The following is a 17,619-nucleotide window of genomic DNA, read 5'->3' on the forward strand; positions in this document are numbered from 1 at the left end:
CAACTTTTGCTTTTACATACAATTTTATCTATATATTCGTGCTTCTGCGATGTCCTTATTTATTTAATCTCTCGTCAAAGGGTTGTTTACCTGGATAACGATACCGTTCTCATTGTTCTTAACCACGGAAACCTGTGTCAAATCACAGACCACATAATCTGCACCTGCGTCAAATAAAACGCTCTTATCATACGAGGATGTTATACCCACAGTAATTGCGCCCATTGCTTTGCCGGCCTTTATGCCCACGGGTGCATCTTCAAAGACAACATACTTCAGATCCTGTTTACCAGTTAATTGCAAATCTTGACGCAATAAATCACGAGCTCTTGAGTAACCCTCGGGATCAGGCTTACCGTTCTTCACGTCAAATCCAGTAATGAAAACTTTGGGCTTTCCAACATTTTTCAATATTGTCTCGAACCATGAAAATGCCAAATATGGAGAACCAGAGGTAACGATAGCCCATTTCCTTTCAGGTAACTTTTTTTGAGTCTCAGTATCTACATCTAACGATAACAATAAATTCTCTGCACCAGGGATAAGGCTTACTGTGTCCAAATAATTATCTGCCATATCCTTTTCTAACGCAAGAACACCTTTATTATCGGTATTGTCCAATTTTGGAAAAAATTTCTTCATCATTTCTTGTGATCTTGCACCATGGGAATGCTTGAATAACTCAACAGGATCAACCCCATGCTGACGGCATAATTTTTTCCAGGCACTTTCCGCTGCAGTTGTTGTGCTGACAATAGTCCCATCTAGGTCAAAAAGACAAAGATCTACTGAAAATTGTGGCATTTTTTTTTTTTATTTTTTTGACGTAAATTTTTTATGTATATAGCAGTAAATGTATCGATAACGTGTTGGCTAATACTATAGTGAATAACAAAAAGTACTCTTAGTCTCCTTTTAGCATTTGTTTTCACCAAAGAAGATGTTGCCAGCGCATTTTAAGTTTTTGAAAAATCCTCGAGAATTACCCCTTCCCCACATTTAAAAATAATGACGGAGCGTATTCAATCTACGGAACTATTCTCTACGAGAAATAATAAGATCATTACGTAGTTCTTACATCCTGACGCAATTGTGATTAAAGATAATGATACAAAACTGAATACAAAGCATTCCAACGAAATACAGTTGATGGAAGTGTTTTGCGCTAAGGAAGATTAACATATAACCACACAACCATCTTCGAAGAAAAACTCAAAAAAAATCTTACCTCTTCAGTACCTAAAATGACATACATAATTCGACTTTTTGCTTGTCCATATGTTTTACATCTATATATATTCGTTCTTTTGTCACATTTTTGTTTACTCAGGCCCTTGTCAAAGGGTTGTTTACCTGGATGACAATACCGTTTTCATTGTTCTTAACCACGGAAACCTGTGTCAAATCACAGACTACATAATCTGCTCCTGCGTCAAATAAAACGCTCTTGTCATACGAGGATGTTATACCCACAGTAATGGCGCCCATTGCTTTGCCGGCCTTTATGCCCACGGGTGCATCTTCGAAGACAACATACTTCAGATCCTGTTTACCAGTTAATTGCAAATCTTGACGCAATAAATCACGAGCTCTTGAATAACCCTCGGGATCAGGCTTACCGTTCTTCACGTCAAACCCAGTAATGAAAACTTTGGGCTTTCCAACATTTTTCAATATTGTCTCGAACCATGAAAATGCCAAATATGGAGAACCAGAGGTAACGATAGCCCATTTCCTTTCAGGTAACTTTTTTTGAGTCTCAGTATCTACATCTAACGATAACAGTAAGTTCTCTGCACCAGGAATAAGGCTTACTGTGTCCAAGTAACTATGGGCAATATCTTTTTCTAGAGCAAGAACACCTTTATTGTCTGTATCATCCAATTTAGGGAAAAACCTTCTCAAAACCTCTTGTGTTCTTGCACCATGAGAATGCTTAAATAACTCGGAAGGATCAACACCGTATTCGTAACACAACTTGGTCCATGCTTTCTCTGCGGCCACTGTTGTACTCACTATGGTACCATCTAGGTCAAAAAGACATAGATCAGCTGAAAATTCTGCCATTATCCTTTGAACTTCTTACGTGAGTGGCAACGTAACCAACAATCTCCATCAGAACGTTATTTCCAACAGAATAATCGCGATCATTAAAAATGAAAATAAAATTAAATAAAATACTTGCAATAAAAAAGTTCCATGAAATTTATATCATTAGATGGTACCAGAGCCTATAATCTCATAGATATACGCTTCCTTCTATAGCTGAACAACGGTTGTTTGAAATGTCGGGGTTAATGTCGGAATATATAGGAATACTCTGACGTGTCTGTATCACGGAACATAACCGTGATTGAAAATTACAAGAAGCCAAGACTCTAAAGGATATGCGGTAGAAGGCGTGTGTAGAAGAGCCCAGTGTATATTTTTTCACCGATAAGATGAAGTAGATAAACGGAATTTCTGGCAAGTTACTTGGCAAAAGGATACATAGCACGAATTACTTTATTATAAATATTGTAACTGATTGCCTTGAATTGATGTTAATGAGAATCCTAGGACCCTTGGTTTGGTCATTAGCTTTTCGTTTTTCTTTGCGCGTCGTTAAGAATGAAAAAGTTCTAATATGTATCGTATCATAAACGACAGCAACTTCGAGAAGTACATTGAATGGAAATCATTCTGCAACACCTTTATAGCTTCAACATAGGTTAAGTTTTAAGCATTTCAAGTGCTTTTCAATTAAGCTATAGAAAGTTCTTTCGTTAGAAAGAAAGACAGTTAAACAAGCGGCAAAAGTTGATGAGCAATGAATTGGTCTTTTCTACTACAGCTGGTAATAACAATATTGTTAATTGTGCTGGGCGCCAACTGGTTGCTAAGCTCTTTTCTACTTGATTTTAAGAGAGATTTAACAGGGGTGGCTTTGTCACAGCAATCTAGCATATCCAGTGTTCGTAAAGAAAATGAAACAGCATATTATCGAAGCATTTTAGTGCCCACAGGATTCCCATTGACGACAGGATTAGGGCTATCTTTAAAATACAAAATAAGAAATGGCAATTTCGGTGATGTTTGGAATGCCATAATGGAAGTTTCCAAGGGAAAAAACATAATTAAATTTACAGGAAGAGAAAAAAGTTATTCGTTGAGTGAACTTAATGGTATGGCCAAGCGCATATTTCCGAAACTTTCCAATAAGAATTTCAAAAATATCGGTATAGCTAATTCTATTGCTACCGTAGAGGGTTTTACTCTCTCCTTGGCTTCCATGATGACCTCTATAAGAACAGGTTCAATACCTCATTTCTTGCCAGCTGTTCCTAGACAACGACTAGAAGATGTTGATGTCCTGATCATCGACTCATGGAAGTCTTTTAAGATGCTAAACGGCAGCGAGGATTGGTACAAGCTTATTGTTGTTTGCGATGATCCTATCGAATCACTACAATTTGATGCGAACTGTGATGTTATCACTTGGAAAGAACTTATCGACGGTTTTACCAAGGATACAGAGTACCAATACACCCCGCCAGATGACAACTCTGATGATAAGAAACTTTTTGCATACGTAACTTCACCATGGAATGGAACTAATAGTTTTAATCAAATCTGTCTGGTGAGTAATATAGCGGAATTCATCAAAGGGTTCCCCTTGGGAAATGAATTGAATAGTAATGAATACCTAACCATTTCGACAAAATTGGCAAATTCTAGTGCAAGCCTACAAATTTGGGGAAAGCTTTTTGCAGTTTTGCTGCATGGTGGGTCTGCATCTTTCATCAATCCTACAACGATAGATTGCGAGTCGTTGCAAGAAACTACGTTACTGTTTACCGAAACAAAGGATGTTGTCAAATTAATTGATTCTAATTCTAGAAGTGGGCTGCTGAATAAAATCTACTTATCCTGGGCCACGAACTTACTGAGCGAGGGTATTTTTACGAAAATTGCCAGAATCGAGCCACATTCTCTTGAAAAATTAAGATGTGTTTATTTGGCAGATAATGTGAAAGATGCTGAGGTTATTTCGACATTTCCTGAAAAAATTCCTCAGCTAAAAAAGACTAACCGAAGAATCACCCCAAGCACTGAACAATTGAATAAAATAAGAGCTCAATTAGGATCCCGTGTAGTCCTCGAGTTATATTGTCCCTACGCTATCATGGGACCTGTGGCACATACCAATTTTTATGACTATAGGGTTTTTGGAAAATCTGTGGACGATAACGTTGTATGTTATGGAACACTAAGTACAACATTAGAAGGAAAAATGGTAGAAACGGAAACAAACCCTCATTTGAACATAGAGAAGAAGCAGGGTATGTTATGTATTCGTGGTTTTAGCATAGGTAAACCAGTAGAGTCCGATCGTTTAGAGAAAGCTTTGCATTTAGCTGAAAGGTTTGGAGGAGGTGAAGGATGGATGCCTCTAGTTGGCGTTTTTGGACTATTTGGCCAAGACGGTTGCTTATACATCTATAATCAATGAGCATTATCTATCGCTTTATTATTTATTATTTATTATTATCATTATTATTATTATCATTATTATTATTACTACCAATACCTTCTATATCCCTGTGATCAGCTAAAATGATTCAAATAACTGTCATTTTAATCGTACATTTTATATTAGGCCTAATGTGCTGACGATCAGTCATATTTCAAATGGCCATCAACACAGTTCCAAAAGTCTGTGATATATTTTGTTTGTTCGTCACTTTCGTTATTAATTGTTCCCCTCACAGCCAAATATGTCCTATTGTCGACATCAATACTCCATTCACCTGGATTGGCACCTACTACACGACCGCCCACTTCTTTCAAAATACACCATCCAGCACACACGTCCCACGAATAGCAACCACCATCCCAATAACTATCAAGGTACCCCATAGCAATATATGCCATTGTCATTGCAGATGATCCTAAATTTCTGAATCCATGAACAAAACCGTAATCACATGATAGTAATTTTTCATATGTGGCCATTTTTGTCTGAAAATTCTTTCCCTCTCTAGCGGAACCTGGCTGTAATGCCACTACGGATTTATTTAGTATTAGAGAACCCATAGATTCCAATTTTGATTTATAGTCATAGTCCTTGTTGTTAACTCTCATCCCATTTCCTTTAGAAGCGGATACCAGAAGATTAATGTGAGGATTATATATAACGCCTACTACGGGCTCTTTGTTTACTGTGAGCCCAAGAGAGGTACAGCTAAATGGGAAATCATGAACAAAGTTTGTAGTCCCATCAATTGGATCAATAATAAAGGTAGGATCATCAGTAATCACGGTCTCCCCTTTCACATAACTTTCCTCTCCAATAAACTTGAAAGTTGGATATTGGGTTTTTACCGATTCCCAAATTAACTTTTCGACCTGTTTATCGATAGCAGTTACAATATCAACGCTCCTGGAGCCAGTCTTCAAGTCATAATCCTTTTGAGTGCCGGACTTGGATTTGATGATTGGTCCTACTTTTTCAGTAGCCAGTTCACAGAGGAATTTCTCGATAGAAGCTAGATCAATGGTCATGGTATATGTGTATATGCGTGTACCAGCTGTTGATTTCCTTATTCATCCAAAAAAAAGAAAACACTGGGGTTATTTAACAAGCAGTTAAATGTGAAGTAAGAGATAAAAGACCTATATTAATACCATTTTTGGAAAAGCAACGTGCGCAACAATGAAAGTCACTCGATGCATCCATTATTCAAAAAAAAGTTTTTTTTTTTTTTCCATACATCATCAGATGAAAAAATCTCGCTATGACGCACGCCAGTCAATATTCACTCAGTTCTTCCGAAAGGAAGCAGAAGAAAGTTCTCTATACTTGGAAATGTGTCAATGAAGATGTTATCAGATTCATTTTCTGCTAGCTACTATATTTCTACATAAGCAAGTAGTAATCTCTTTATTAATTACACGTGGTTTTGACTCATTGGCATATGTATATATTTGTGTTGTAGGTGCTCGTGAAAAAAAAAAGCTATTGATCATACTCATGCTCACGCAAGTAGGTAGCAACGATTTCACGATCTCTGCTCACCCATTGCGCCTTGGATCTAATAGTGTCTAAGGCTTGAGCCAGGGTTTGATCAAAACCTTTAGTGACCTTTCTACTATAGAACGCACTAATTTTTTCAAGGGCTTCAAAAGAGGTAAAATTAGTTAAACCCAATGTCAACACGCCACCCAACACAGGCGAGCCTGGCTGTAATCTCTTAGCAATTTCGTCCCAGTGTTCTTGCATCCAAGCCCATAACCTTTCAATACCCTTCTTATGAACTCTAATGCCTTGCATTGGGATGTAAAAATCTTGATTCAAAACTGTACCATCTAGCAGATAAGACAATGTCCTTTCTAAAAGTTCTTTGTCTTCAAATCTGCCCAAAGCTCTCAAAGCGATAATCTTTTCTTCTGACGAAACAGGGTTTTGATAGATGTTGAAAATCTTTTCGTAATTGTTTTCTCCGCCAAGTCTGGCAACGGTGTTGAAAACAACTGCCTTGAACAGTGCAGGTATGGCCTGTTTGTTCCCATTGGCGTATTCCTCAAACATTTCTACCGCAATCGATTGCATTTTTTCATTGCCAGAAGTGCATGCGGCACTGAAAAGGGTCACTTTTAAACGTTGGATAGCAAAGGAGTCGTCTTCGCCAATATTCCACCCCAATTCAGAAAGTTTGTTAAGTACTAGATCCAAAGTAAATTTATCTAGAGCATTCAATATATCCTCTGGTTCGAAGACCCAAGTAGATTTCAGAGCGGATAAACTATTAATGATTTGTTCCCAAACAACAAATGAATCCTCGTTTTTCCAATTAGAAATTAAATTCAAGAAGTTAGTAGTAGAGGTATAGCCAGATGCAGAAAGGGCTTTTGCATCTGCGACTAAGCCAACACGATCCTCTACGGATAATAAATTTGCCTGTTTGGATAGCTTAGCCCATCTTTCGTCAGAATAAGAGGTAATGAAAATACCAGATTGGTCACCATTAATCTTGAAGAACTCTTCATTCTTTAATTCGAAAGTAGCAGATTTTTCGTTCAATACCAATGTGTTATCGATACCTGTACTGTCTTTCAAAGCTAACAAAATGGGGTATATGGTTGTATCTTCCTCTTCTTTAACATCACCGGTACTTAAATAACGGTGTTGAGTTAATGTGATTTTGTTCTTGTGTTCCTTGACAGATAACACTGGAAAACCAACACGTTTTGTCCAGATGTTCATCACCGAACAAACGTCCTTGCCAGAGGCATCTGCTAAGGCGTCCCACAAATCTCCGGTCTTTGCATTACCGTATTTGAATTTATTCAGGTATTGGGACACACCTTTAATAAAAGTCTCTTCACCCAACCATTTGGAAATCATCCTCAATAAAGAAGATCCTTTAGAATAAGAAATAGCATCAAAAATTTGATTGATTTCGTCCGCATTATTAACGGGAACTTCAATTGGATGGGAAGATCTTAATGAATCTAAATTTAGAGCACGTTGTAAATTGTCAGTAACATATTGCTCCCAAACTTTCCATTCTGGTTGAAACTTGTTGCAAGAGTACCAAGACATCCAAGTGGCAAAACCTTCATTCAACCATAAGCCTTCCCACCAATCCATGGTGACCAAGTTGCCGAACCATTGGTGGGCTAGTTCATGCTGAATAACCTCAGCAACTCTTTGAATGCGATCTAAACTCGAATTTTCTATGTCTAATAACAAATCAATAACTCTATAAGTCACTAGCCCCCAGTTTTCCATAGCACCAGCAGAAAACTCATGAACTGCCACCATATCCATCTTTGGCAATGGATATTCTATGTTGAAGGTGTCCTCAAAGAATCTCAAGGTCCTAGCAGCTAAATTGGCTGCAAACTGACCAAATTTTTCGTCCCCTGGGGTAGAATAAACTCTTACTGGAATACGGAAATTATTGCTTTCCACGTATCTCAGGTCAGCTACAATAAATGCTACTAAGTACGTAGACATCTTTGGAGTCGTGTTAAAAGTTGTATATTTCTTACCCTCTTTGATTGTTTCATTCCTGACATCCATGTTGGACAAATGAGTCAGAAACGATTCAGAGACCAAAGTTACTGCAAAAGTCGCCTTCAAATTTGGTTCGTCAAAACAAGGAAAGGCTCTTCTAGCATCTGTGGCTTCCATCTGAGTAGTAGCCATGTACTTCGTCTCCCCTGTGACTTTATCCGTATACTTAGCCCTGTAAAATCCCGCCATCTGATCATTTAGAATACCGGAAAAGATAATTTCTAACTTCGCAGAAGGTCCTAGGTTTTCAAAAGTTCCATTAGGAAAGACAAGAGTAGCTTTTTGTTGGTTTTCGTTTTTGTTAACTTCAATGGCATTGACACCCTCAATACGTGCAGAATGGAAATCTATTTCTAAGTAATTTATTTGCACAGAGTTTATCGAATGATCATTAATCTGCAGGTCAATTTTTAATGACCCTTCAAACGTAAAAGCACGGAAATTAGGTTCTAGTGTAATGTCATAATGCAATGGGGTAACGTTGTTTGGCAGTACTTCACGGGACATGGTATTAGCTGAGAGGGCAATTTGGCTTGCTTGAACAGGAACCCTCAAAGAAAAATCACGAATTGAATAAGCTTCCCTGAAGATAATTCTAAATGATTAGCTAAGATTACTCATAAAGTCAAAAGTTTGATCGCTAACAAAAGGGAAAAAAACGGAAAAAAAATAAAAAAATGTGTCAAACTCCCACAGCCAAGTCCAAGAGTACGAAAAAAAACTTTCACAACGAGTTCAAAAAATGTGGGATGAAGACTCCCGTTTTTCACCGCCTAGAAAACAGCGTTTGCTGAGAAAAAAAATAAATCATCGAGAAGAAGTATGTCATCATAGGATGTTCCCATTGTAAGGTGATGTGTAACATACTCGAACAAAGAATGTATAGAGCTGAATATTTCTCCTTTAAATTTCAAAGAAAATGAGAAGGAAAATCTCAAACAGAAACTTCGTTCTTTTTCTCAAGTAAGCAAAAGCTTATTGAGACAAAGCGGAATAACTACGATATTAATAACGTTGATGAAGCTCGAACAAAGTTAGCGTCGGTTATGCTTGCCTATATAAAGATATATTTGCCTTACATTTTCGTTGAACGTAGAATGATTTTTGCTTTTAATAAATTTTTTGTTGTTCTTTCAGTGCTTCTTCAACTTTGATACGAAAGCAAGTGCATTAGTACAACAAGAACTGGCCACAACTATACTATACTCATTTTTTCTTGCCCGTGTTTTAAATGTTTTCATCCACAGCATTTGATGGGATGATTGGAAGTGAGACGTTCGAGAAAATCCATATTTTGAGTCAAGAATTCAGATAATATACTGAGATGATTAGGTATGGCTGGGTTCTACAAAAACACAAATATCCGGCTAGCAATGATCACTGAGCAAATTAAAGCGTTAACTCACTCATTATTGTAGCTTATGCGTTTCTCCTCCTCTCTTTTTTTCCTCGAACCGGAGTGGAAGATCCAATAACGTAATATTACTGATGTTGTTATTAAAGCTGGCAAAAATAACATGAGGCGTAAAACCGCACTGCGGTAAGATGAGGGTATAAGGTGGAGATCAGGCGAACAAGCTGTTCTAAATCATACATATGTACAATGAGAACGTGTAACGATCCAATGAGCGTTTCATGATGCCATTGTTTAATCAGAGTGATGAAAAAGAAATATTTGCGACCTTTTTTCGTTACATTGATCGTGAAATTTTAATCAAAGATAATATAAGGACGTGAGATATTTATCTTTTTACTTGAAATTAACAATAGAATTGCGCTAAGCGGAATAAGAGCTTTCGTAAACCTTTCTATTTGCACCATTGCGTCAACGTATAAAATGGTATGACCTTTACACAAACGCATGCTTATAATCTTATGTTTTTCATAGGGTGTAATTTGGTTGATGACGTAGTCTAAATTTGATGCTATCTGCAATTGAGGTACATATAAGAGGTCAATTTCGGGACCAACCCTTTTAATCGAAAAAAACGTAATTCACTAGGGCAAGGGAGAACTTAGCAGCTAATATCGTAAACCTTTCATACTAAAAAAATGCACTTACCATCAACAAAAAACTCAGGACCAATTTCCAAGCTTTTCTAGGTGATTGCCTATAACACAAAAAGATTCGCTCATACATGAGATTTTTACATGTAATAGCAATTTGTTCCGATCAGTTGAAGGTCATCAACGCACGGCAGGTACATCCACACCTATCACAAAGCCCTTCAATAATTCACCTACGTAAAGTTATACCGAAACATGCAAAATCCATGAAAAATTCTGTATGATAACGATCATATCCTTTTGTATTGGTGGTACGATGCTCAAAGATAGTTATTGTTGCACCTGAGGCAAAAGCGGAAATGAAAAATCCAGATGGGGCCAAAAGCAGAAGTATTGTGTACAACAATTGCTTCAGCAGTTTACCAAACCGTTTCCCAGCAATCATCAAAAGTTGCTTTAGCCACATTTCCGCAAGATATCTTTGTGGCTCAACGAAGAGGGCTATTCCAAATGCAATACAATACTAGCCGCTAGTGATCCATGCTTATAGGCAATTTGATTGATAACTGGCCGTTCTATTAAGGAGTCAATGCTAACCACATATAATGCATATAGGATTTGGCCTCTGCTGACCGTAATACTAGACAAGGAATATAAAACAACAACGTAACCCAGCATAAAAACGATATAAATAAAAAAAGAAACCAGATCATAAAGTTTGAGGGCACATCCCTCATGGTTTCAAAATCTCGTACATTGACTCAAACCTCGAGATCTTGTTTAAACGAACATAAGAACAGCGGTACCAAGTGACACATTGCGTACTGTGTAGTATGCGCCGTATATAACTTTTTTTTTCTGAAGGTACTTTGAATTACAATCTATTTTTTACAGTTCCTATGGCAGGGGTTGAAGATATTTGGGTCTGAACCATAGCAGGATTAGTGTTATAGTAGGTATGTGAATAGAAGCTAACAAAATGAGATGAACCTCATACAAAGTCGTAGAGAAAACTGCTAACAGAAGAGCTGCGCCTTGAAATCGTATCTCTAAGCTTATAATAAATTGAAAGGAAAAAATACGTGGTAAATGCAAGCGACCAAAAGGCTACGGCCCAACGCTAACCCGCCGATAGGTGCATAATCTAATTTACCTCCACCAGCAGGAGCCCTTTTTCTAAGTAATAAGCAAACCAGATAACTTACATCTTGCTGTAGGAAACAAAAGCCGGAATAATGGTTCACTCATATTCTTCGTGTGAAACACAGAAGAAATCCAATATTTGCTTCAGTATTTATCTCTAAAAATTGGTCCTACATTGGAAACCATAAACCAATTATAACCGGTGTACGAATTGTAAGCTAGTTCTGGAAATGTCATGTTGCGCAGGTAAAAGTGGAGCTGAATTGTATATCTGTTTTGATCATTATTATCCCTCTGGGTGAGTGGAAATATCAATAAAATGCAATGGCACATTTAATATCCTTCTCTTAATTCCGTGATTTATAACATCTTGATGCCAGAAACACCTTTCGGATCCGGCAATAAAGCGGAGATTAGCACGCTTTTCGCCGGTCCTACGGATTTAGTGTTGGCTATTGTTGAGATTAGTAATACGCAGAGAATTTTTCTACCGGTGAAGCGACCATCTCAGATTATTAGGTCAAGCAATAACACTTGTTATTAGATGCGTTACGTTCACCTGGACCCTATATAAAGGCATATTTGCCTTACATTTGGTGTATGGTATCACCTTGTATACTAAGAACATATATATGCAGATATAACAACAGGATATGGTTGCAGAATTTCAAATAGCGAGTGCACAGTCATCGGCATTGACATCTACTGAAGAAGAGCATTGTTCAATAAACTCAGACAAAGCCGCAAAACTGGATCTGGAATTGACCAGTGAACGAAAAAATGACGGCAAACAATCGCATGAAGTGACCTTCAACGAGGACATCGCGGACCCAGAAGATATAGCACGGCATATGAGCACCGCCCGCCGGTATTATATTTCCTCGTTAATTACATTCACATCGATGGTAATTACGATGATCTCGTCCAGCTGGACGCTTCCTTCAACGCACATAATCGAACACTTTCATATTTCGCACGAAGTCAGCACTCTGGGAATTACGCTTTATGTGTTTGGGCTCGGTATAGGACCTTTATTTCTGTCTCCACTAAGTGAACTATATGGACGAAGGATCACATTTTTATACGCCCTTACGCTCAGTATCATATGGCAGTGTTTGACCATTTGGTCCAAGACCATTACGGGTGTCATGTTTGGCAGATTTCTATCCGGGTTTTTTGGTTCAGCCTTTCTAAGTGTGGCTGGCGGCGCCATTGCCGATATATTCGACAAAGACCAAATTGGTATTCCTATGGCAATATACACTACATCGGCCTTTTTGGGGCCCTCTTTAGGACCAATCATTGGTGGAGCCTTATACCATCAAAGTTATAAATGGACATTTATCACACTTCTCATCACTTCTGGATGTTGTCTCGTTATGATCATCTTTACCATACCTGAAACCTACAAACCAATGCTGTTAATACGTAAAGCTAAGAGATTGAGGAAAGAGAAAAATGATCAACGGTATTATGCTGTCCTGGAAGTCACCCGCGAACAGACTTCCTTACTTTCCGCAATCTTTCTCTCAACCAAAAGACCCTTTGGCCTGTTACTTCGAGACCGAATGATGGGTGTGCTTTGCTTCTATACTGGATTGGAACTTGCCATAATATATTTATATTTCGTAGCGTTTCCTTATGTGTTCAAGAAACTTTACAACTTTGGGCCCATGGAGATTGCATGCTCCTATATCGGTATTATGGTCGGCATGATACTCTCGGCTCCTACTTGCTTGTTATTCCAAAAAACGTTTGAGTGGAGAGTCAAAAGAAATAATGGCGTCAAGACTCCCGAAATGAGATTCGAGCCTCTGTTCTACGGCGCCTTTTTGACCCCAGTTGGGCTCTTCATTTTTGCATTCACCTGCTACAAGCATGTCCATTGGATTGCACCAATTATAGGCAGTGCAATTTTCGGTTCAGGTGTTTATTTCGTCTTTACCGGTGTTTTTGCGTATACAGTGGATGCCTATAGAAGATATGCAGCTTCTGGAATGGCTTGTAACACATTTGTGAGATGCATAATGGCCGGTGTCTTCCCTCTTTTCGGACTCCAGATGTACAAGTCAATGGGAGTGAATTGGGCCGGCTTTCTCTTGGCAATGGTGACCGTAGCGATGATTCCTGTCCCATTTCTGTTTACCAAATACGGTGCCCGACTGAGAGCCAAGTCGCCGTATGCATGGGATGATTGATTTTTTTGCATATTTTTTCCTTTGGATGTTGCATAATCTTTTCCCGCTTACGTCATTGGTGATAGATTGTTTCGGATCTTCAAAAGGCAACACGCATAGGCCAAAGAAAAAAGAAATTTTGCATTTTTTCATTTTTGCATATTCTCGCATGTTTTCTTTCTTTTTCTCTAGTTTTCGAATGTTTTTGGCTGCAATGTATATTGTATATAAACCATAAAGGTGCAAAATGCCAGATGTACGCGGCCAATCTTAATTTTCTAGTAAAAGTAGCAGCTAAATCTGAAACTCTCTAGCTTGTAATAAACGAAGGATGACTGTACAAATTCCAAAATTATTATTTTTACACGGCTTCTTGCAAAACGGTAAAGTTTTCTCCGAAAAATCATCTGGTATTAGAAAATTATTGAAGAAGGCTAATGTCCAATGTGACTATATTGATGCACCAGTCCTTTTAGAAAAGAAGGACTTGCCATTTGAAATGGATGATGAAAAATGGCAAGCCACCCTAGATGCGGATGTTAACAGAGCCTGGTTCTATCACAGCGAAATCTCTCACGAATTGGATATCTCAGAAGGTTTGAAGTCTGTTGTTGATCACATCAAGGCCAATGGCCCATACGACGGCATTGTCGGTTTCTCTCAAGGTGCCGCATTGTCCTCTATCATCACCAACAAGATCTCAGAGTTAGTTCCAGACCATCCACAATTCAAGGTAAGTGTAGTCATTTCCGGCTATTCCTTCACCGAGCCAGACCCAGAACATCCTGGAGAATTGAGAATAACCGAAAAATTCAGAGACTCATTTGCGGTAAAACCAGACATGAAGACCAAGATGATCTTCATCTATGGTGCTTCTGACCAAGCCGTCCCATCCGTCAGATCCAAGTACCTGTACGATATTTATTTGAAGGCGCAAAATGGTAATAAGGAAAAGGTGTTGGCTTACGAACACCCTGGTGGACATATGGTTCCAAACAAGAAGGACATTATCAGACCAATTGTTGAACAAATAACCTCTTCCTTACAAGAAGCTTCTGAATAAATCGTAGGTTGTTGCTTACCTGCTTTCTAGCTTTTTACTATCACACGCAGGGTGTGTGGAGTGAAATGCTGATCGAGTATGTATATATACATATAAGTACTTTGTATAGAATGAACCACAAGTTTGTAGCATCCTTTCTCTTCTCTTCCATCCTGCGTGCTGCTAACCCCGCCCGGCGCGAAAAATCCACCCGGGGTGCTTTAGCGTGGCTTACGAAGACCTTTTTAAACATACTTATACTCTTTCTCGAAGGAAGAAAATAATGCAGAAGAGAAACAGCAGAAAAAAAAGAAATCATATTAAATTTCAGAATCAGTCTCCTTTTGCTTCTAGTCATTTAACCATCAAACGCGTTTAACCGTTTAGAAAACCCTCTTCAACAACTATTTGTTTTGATACTAATATTAGCACATCTCTATTGCCATTTAACCACTAATTTTCCGTATAGCGTTTATGTTTGATGACGTCCCAAGAATATGAACCTATTCAATGGAGCGATGAATCCCAAACAAATAATGATAGTGTCAACGATGCGTATGCCGACGTGAATACCACTCATGAGTCGCGTCGAAGAACAACTTTGCAGCCAAACTCAACATCCCAGAGCATGATCGGAACATTGAGAAAATATGCTAGGTTCATCGGTCCTGGTTTGATGGTATCTGTATCGTACATGGATCCTGGTAACTATAGTACAGCTGTAGCAGCGGGTTCTGCTCATCGGTACAAGCTTTTATTTTCTGTCTTAGTTTCTAATTTCATGGCTGCTTTTTGGCAGTACCTCTGCGCCAGATTGGGTGCTGTCACTGGCCTAGATCTGGCACAAAATTGTAAGAAACATTTGCCCTTTGGACTTAACATTACTCTTTATATTCTGGCGGAGATGGCAATTATTGCCACAGATCTGGCAGAAGTGGTAGGAACCGCTATTTCTTTGAATATCCTTTTCCATATACCTCTCGCCCTAGGTGTGATACTTACTGTGGTAGACGTTTTAATTGTTCTGCTAGCTTACAAACCTAACGGTTCCATGAAGGGTATCAGAATATTTGAAGCTTTTGTTTCTTTATTGGTGGTTCTTACCGTAGTTTGCTTTACTGTTGAACTGTTTTATGCCAAACTGGGACCTGCCAAAGAAATATTTTCTGGGTTCTTACCCAGTAAAGCCGTTTTTGAAGGTGATGGGTTATACTTAAGTCTGGCAATTCTGGGCGCCACGGTAATGCCTCATTCATTATATTTGGGGTCAGGTGTGGTTCAACCAAGATTAAGAGAGTATGATATCAAAAACGGACATTACTTGCCAGACGCGAATGATATGGATAACAATCACGATAATTACAGGCCATCCTATGAGGCCATCAGTGAAACTCTGCACTTTACTATAACGGAATTACTGATCTCGCTGTTCACGGTGGCATTATTTGTCAATTGTGCCATTCTTATCGTGTCTGGCGCTACACTATACGGGTCCACTCAAAATGCTGAGGAAGCTGACTTATTTTCTATTTACAACTTACTCTGTAGTACTCTTTCCAAGGGAGCGGGAACGGTATTCGTGCTGGCATTGTTGTTTTCAGGACAGAGTGCCGGTATCGTGTGTACGTTGAGTGGACAAATGGTTAGTGAAGGGTTCTTAAATTGGACTGTTTCTCCGGCATTGAGAAGATCCGCCACAAGAGCGGTAGCCATCACGCCTTGTTTGATTTTAGTGCTTGTAGCTGGACGTAGCGGCCTCTCTGGTGCACTAAATGCTTCCCAAGTGGTACTTTCTCTCTTGCTGCCTTTTGTTTCTGCACCTTTACTTTACTTCACTTCAAGCAAGAAGATTATGCGTGTACAGCTTAACCGTACCAAAGAACTTTCAAGAACTACAGACAAAAAACCCGTGGCCGACCGAACCGAAGATGATGAGACCATTGAGCTCGAAGAAATGGGCATAGGCAGCAGCTCACAGGAGCGCAGCTTAGTTTCTCCTGCTCCAGAATACAAAGACATGAGCAATGGAATGATCGTCACCGTGCTCGCAATCATAGTATGGTTGATTATCTCCGGACTGAACTTTTATATGTTACTGGGCTTTACTACGGGCAAAGAAGTACACCTCTAATATAACAATTCTTTAGACTAGTATAAGTATACATTTTATCCAAGAATAATAACAGAAAATTCCAATCAAAAAGTTGGTGTTAGGCTATACTGATGGCCGTATCGCTCCATACGAGCCAATCAGGGCCCCGCGCGTTATTTCCGCCGCTTACAGCTTTCTTTGAATCTCCCTATGAAAAGGGACCTAATTGGTCCGGTCAAAGCATTAATAAAGATCAACAATTGCTCTTGCTTATCAAGGTGCCAGATCTCAAGGTTACCTCATTTCTTTACATTTCATCCACATTTTAGCACACTTATTTATTATTACAATTTGAAAAATTGTATCACTTCTGAGACTTAGTAGCGGAGATAAACAGCCGAACAATTGTATTTGACACATAAACTAATAAATATACAACAATGTTATCAAGGGCCATATTCAGAAATCCAGTTATAAATAGAACTTTATTGAGAGCCAGACCTGGTGCTTATCATGCAACTAGATTGACTAAAAATACGTTTATTCAAAGTAGGAAGTATTCTGACGCACATGATGAAGAAACCTTTGAGGAATTCACCGCAAGATACGAAAAGGAGTTTGATGAAGCCTATGATTTGTTTGAAGTGCAAAGAGTGCTCAACAACTGTTTTTCCTATGATTTAGTTCCTGCTCCTGCTGTTATTGAAAAAGCTTTGAGGGCTGCCAGAAGAGTCAATGACTTACCTACCGCAATTAGAGTATTTGAGGCTTTGAAATACAAGGTGGAGAATGAAGACCAATACAAGGCCTACTTGGATGAATTGAAGGATGTCAGACAAGAATTGGGCGTTCCCTTAAAGGAAGAGCTATTTCCAAGCTCTTCTTAATAATAAGGAAAAAGCTACCACACAACGTCTGTAATTTGTTGTCCTTTTTTTATTTGTGGAAAATTCCTCAATTTGAAATAAGATTCGTATTTATTTTGTAAAACGATTTTAGTTTTTATTTTTTTTTTTTCTTCCCTTTTACCTTATTATTTGTTTTACCCTTTATGGATATTCATCCACTCAGAAACTAATATATCAAAATCAACGAT

At 38.5% G+C, this 17,619-nt stretch overlaps 10 protein-coding genes across 10 annotated transcripts; 6 read left to right on the forward strand and 4 right to left on the reverse strand.

The window, feature by feature from the left end:
- Window positions 1-63: 63 nt before the first annotated feature.
- DOG2 (2-deoxyglucose-6-phosphatase) lies at window positions 64-804 on the reverse strand (the record flags this gene model as incomplete). Its single annotated transcript, NM_001179173.1, has 1 exon — window positions 64-804. One exon carries the CDS (start codon window positions 802-804, stop codon window positions 64-66), a length of 741 nt encoding a protein of 246 aa, NP_011909.1.
- A 522-nt stretch (window positions 805-1,326) lies between these two features.
- DOG1 (2-deoxyglucose-6-phosphatase) lies at window positions 1,327-2,067 on the reverse strand (the record flags this gene model as incomplete). Its single annotated transcript, NM_001179174.1, has 1 exon — window positions 1,327-2,067. The coding sequence occupies one exon, from the start codon at window positions 2,065-2,067 to the stop codon at window positions 1,327-1,329; it is 741 nt and encodes a 246-aa protein (NP_011910.1).
- A 742-nt stretch (window positions 2,068-2,809) lies between these two features.
- Window positions 2,810-4,492, forward strand: DDE1 (Dde1p; the record flags this gene model as incomplete). The annotated part of the gene is made up of 1 exon (NM_001179175.1): window positions 2,810-4,492. One exon carries the CDS (start codon window positions 2,810-2,812, stop codon window positions 4,490-4,492), a length of 1,683 nt encoding a protein of 560 aa, NP_011911.1.
- Window positions 4,493-4,656: 164 nt separating this feature from the next.
- INM1 (inositol monophosphate 1-phosphatase INM1) lies at window positions 4,657-5,544 on the reverse strand (the record flags this gene model as incomplete). The annotated part of the gene is made up of 1 exon (NM_001179176.1): window positions 4,657-5,544. The coding sequence occupies one exon, from the start codon at window positions 5,542-5,544 to the stop codon at window positions 4,657-4,659; it is 888 nt and encodes a 295-aa protein (NP_011912.1).
- Window positions 5,545-5,998: 454 nt separating this feature from the next.
- On the reverse strand, window positions 5,999-8,569 carry AAP1 (arginine/alanine aminopeptidase; the record flags this gene model as incomplete). Its single annotated transcript, NM_001179177.1, has 1 exon — window positions 5,999-8,569. The coding sequence occupies one exon, from the start codon at window positions 8,567-8,569 to the stop codon at window positions 5,999-6,001; it is 2,571 nt and encodes an 856-aa protein (NP_011913.1).
- A 3,296-nt stretch (window positions 8,570-11,865) lies between these two features.
- On the forward strand, window positions 11,866-13,410 carry YHK8 (Yhk8p; the record flags this gene model as incomplete). The annotated part of the gene is made up of 1 exon (NM_001179178.1): window positions 11,866-13,410. The coding sequence occupies one exon, from the start codon at window positions 11,866-11,868 to the stop codon at window positions 13,408-13,410; it is 1,545 nt and encodes a 514-aa protein (NP_011914.1).
- A 310-nt stretch (window positions 13,411-13,720) lies between these two features.
- FSH1 (putative serine hydrolase) lies at window positions 13,721-14,452 on the forward strand (the record flags this gene model as incomplete). The annotated part of the gene is made up of 1 exon (NM_001179179.1): window positions 13,721-14,452. The coding sequence occupies one exon, from the start codon at window positions 13,721-13,723 to the stop codon at window positions 14,450-14,452; it is 732 nt and encodes a 243-aa protein (NP_011915.1).
- A 460-nt stretch (window positions 14,453-14,912) lies between these two features.
- Window positions 14,913-16,562, forward strand: SMF2 (divalent metal ion transporter SMF2; the record flags this gene model as incomplete). Its single annotated transcript, NM_001179180.1, has 1 exon — window positions 14,913-16,562. The coding sequence occupies one exon, from the start codon at window positions 14,913-14,915 to the stop codon at window positions 16,560-16,562; it is 1,650 nt and encodes a 549-aa protein (NP_011917.1).
- Window positions 16,563-16,733: 171 nt separating this feature from the next.
- YHR050W-A (uncharacterized protein) lies at window positions 16,734-16,904 on the forward strand (the record flags this gene model as incomplete). The annotated part of the gene is made up of 1 exon (NM_001184652.1): window positions 16,734-16,904. One exon carries the CDS (start codon window positions 16,734-16,736, stop codon window positions 16,902-16,904), a length of 171 nt encoding a protein of 56 aa, NP_878088.1.
- A 59-nt stretch (window positions 16,905-16,963) lies between these two features.
- Window positions 16,964-17,410, forward strand: COX6 (cytochrome c oxidase subunit VI; the record flags this gene model as incomplete). Its single annotated transcript, NM_001179181.1, has 1 exon — window positions 16,964-17,410. The coding sequence occupies one exon, from the start codon at window positions 16,964-16,966 to the stop codon at window positions 17,408-17,410; it is 447 nt and encodes a 148-aa protein (NP_011918.1).
- Window positions 17,411-17,619: the final 209 nt, after the last annotated feature.

Source organism: Saccharomyces cerevisiae, chromosome VIII, assembly GCF_000146045.2.
Source record: "Saccharomyces cerevisiae S288C chromosome VIII, complete sequence".
Classification (NCBI taxonomy): Eukaryota; Fungi; Ascomycota; class Saccharomycetes; order Saccharomycetales; family Saccharomycetaceae; genus Saccharomyces; species Saccharomyces cerevisiae.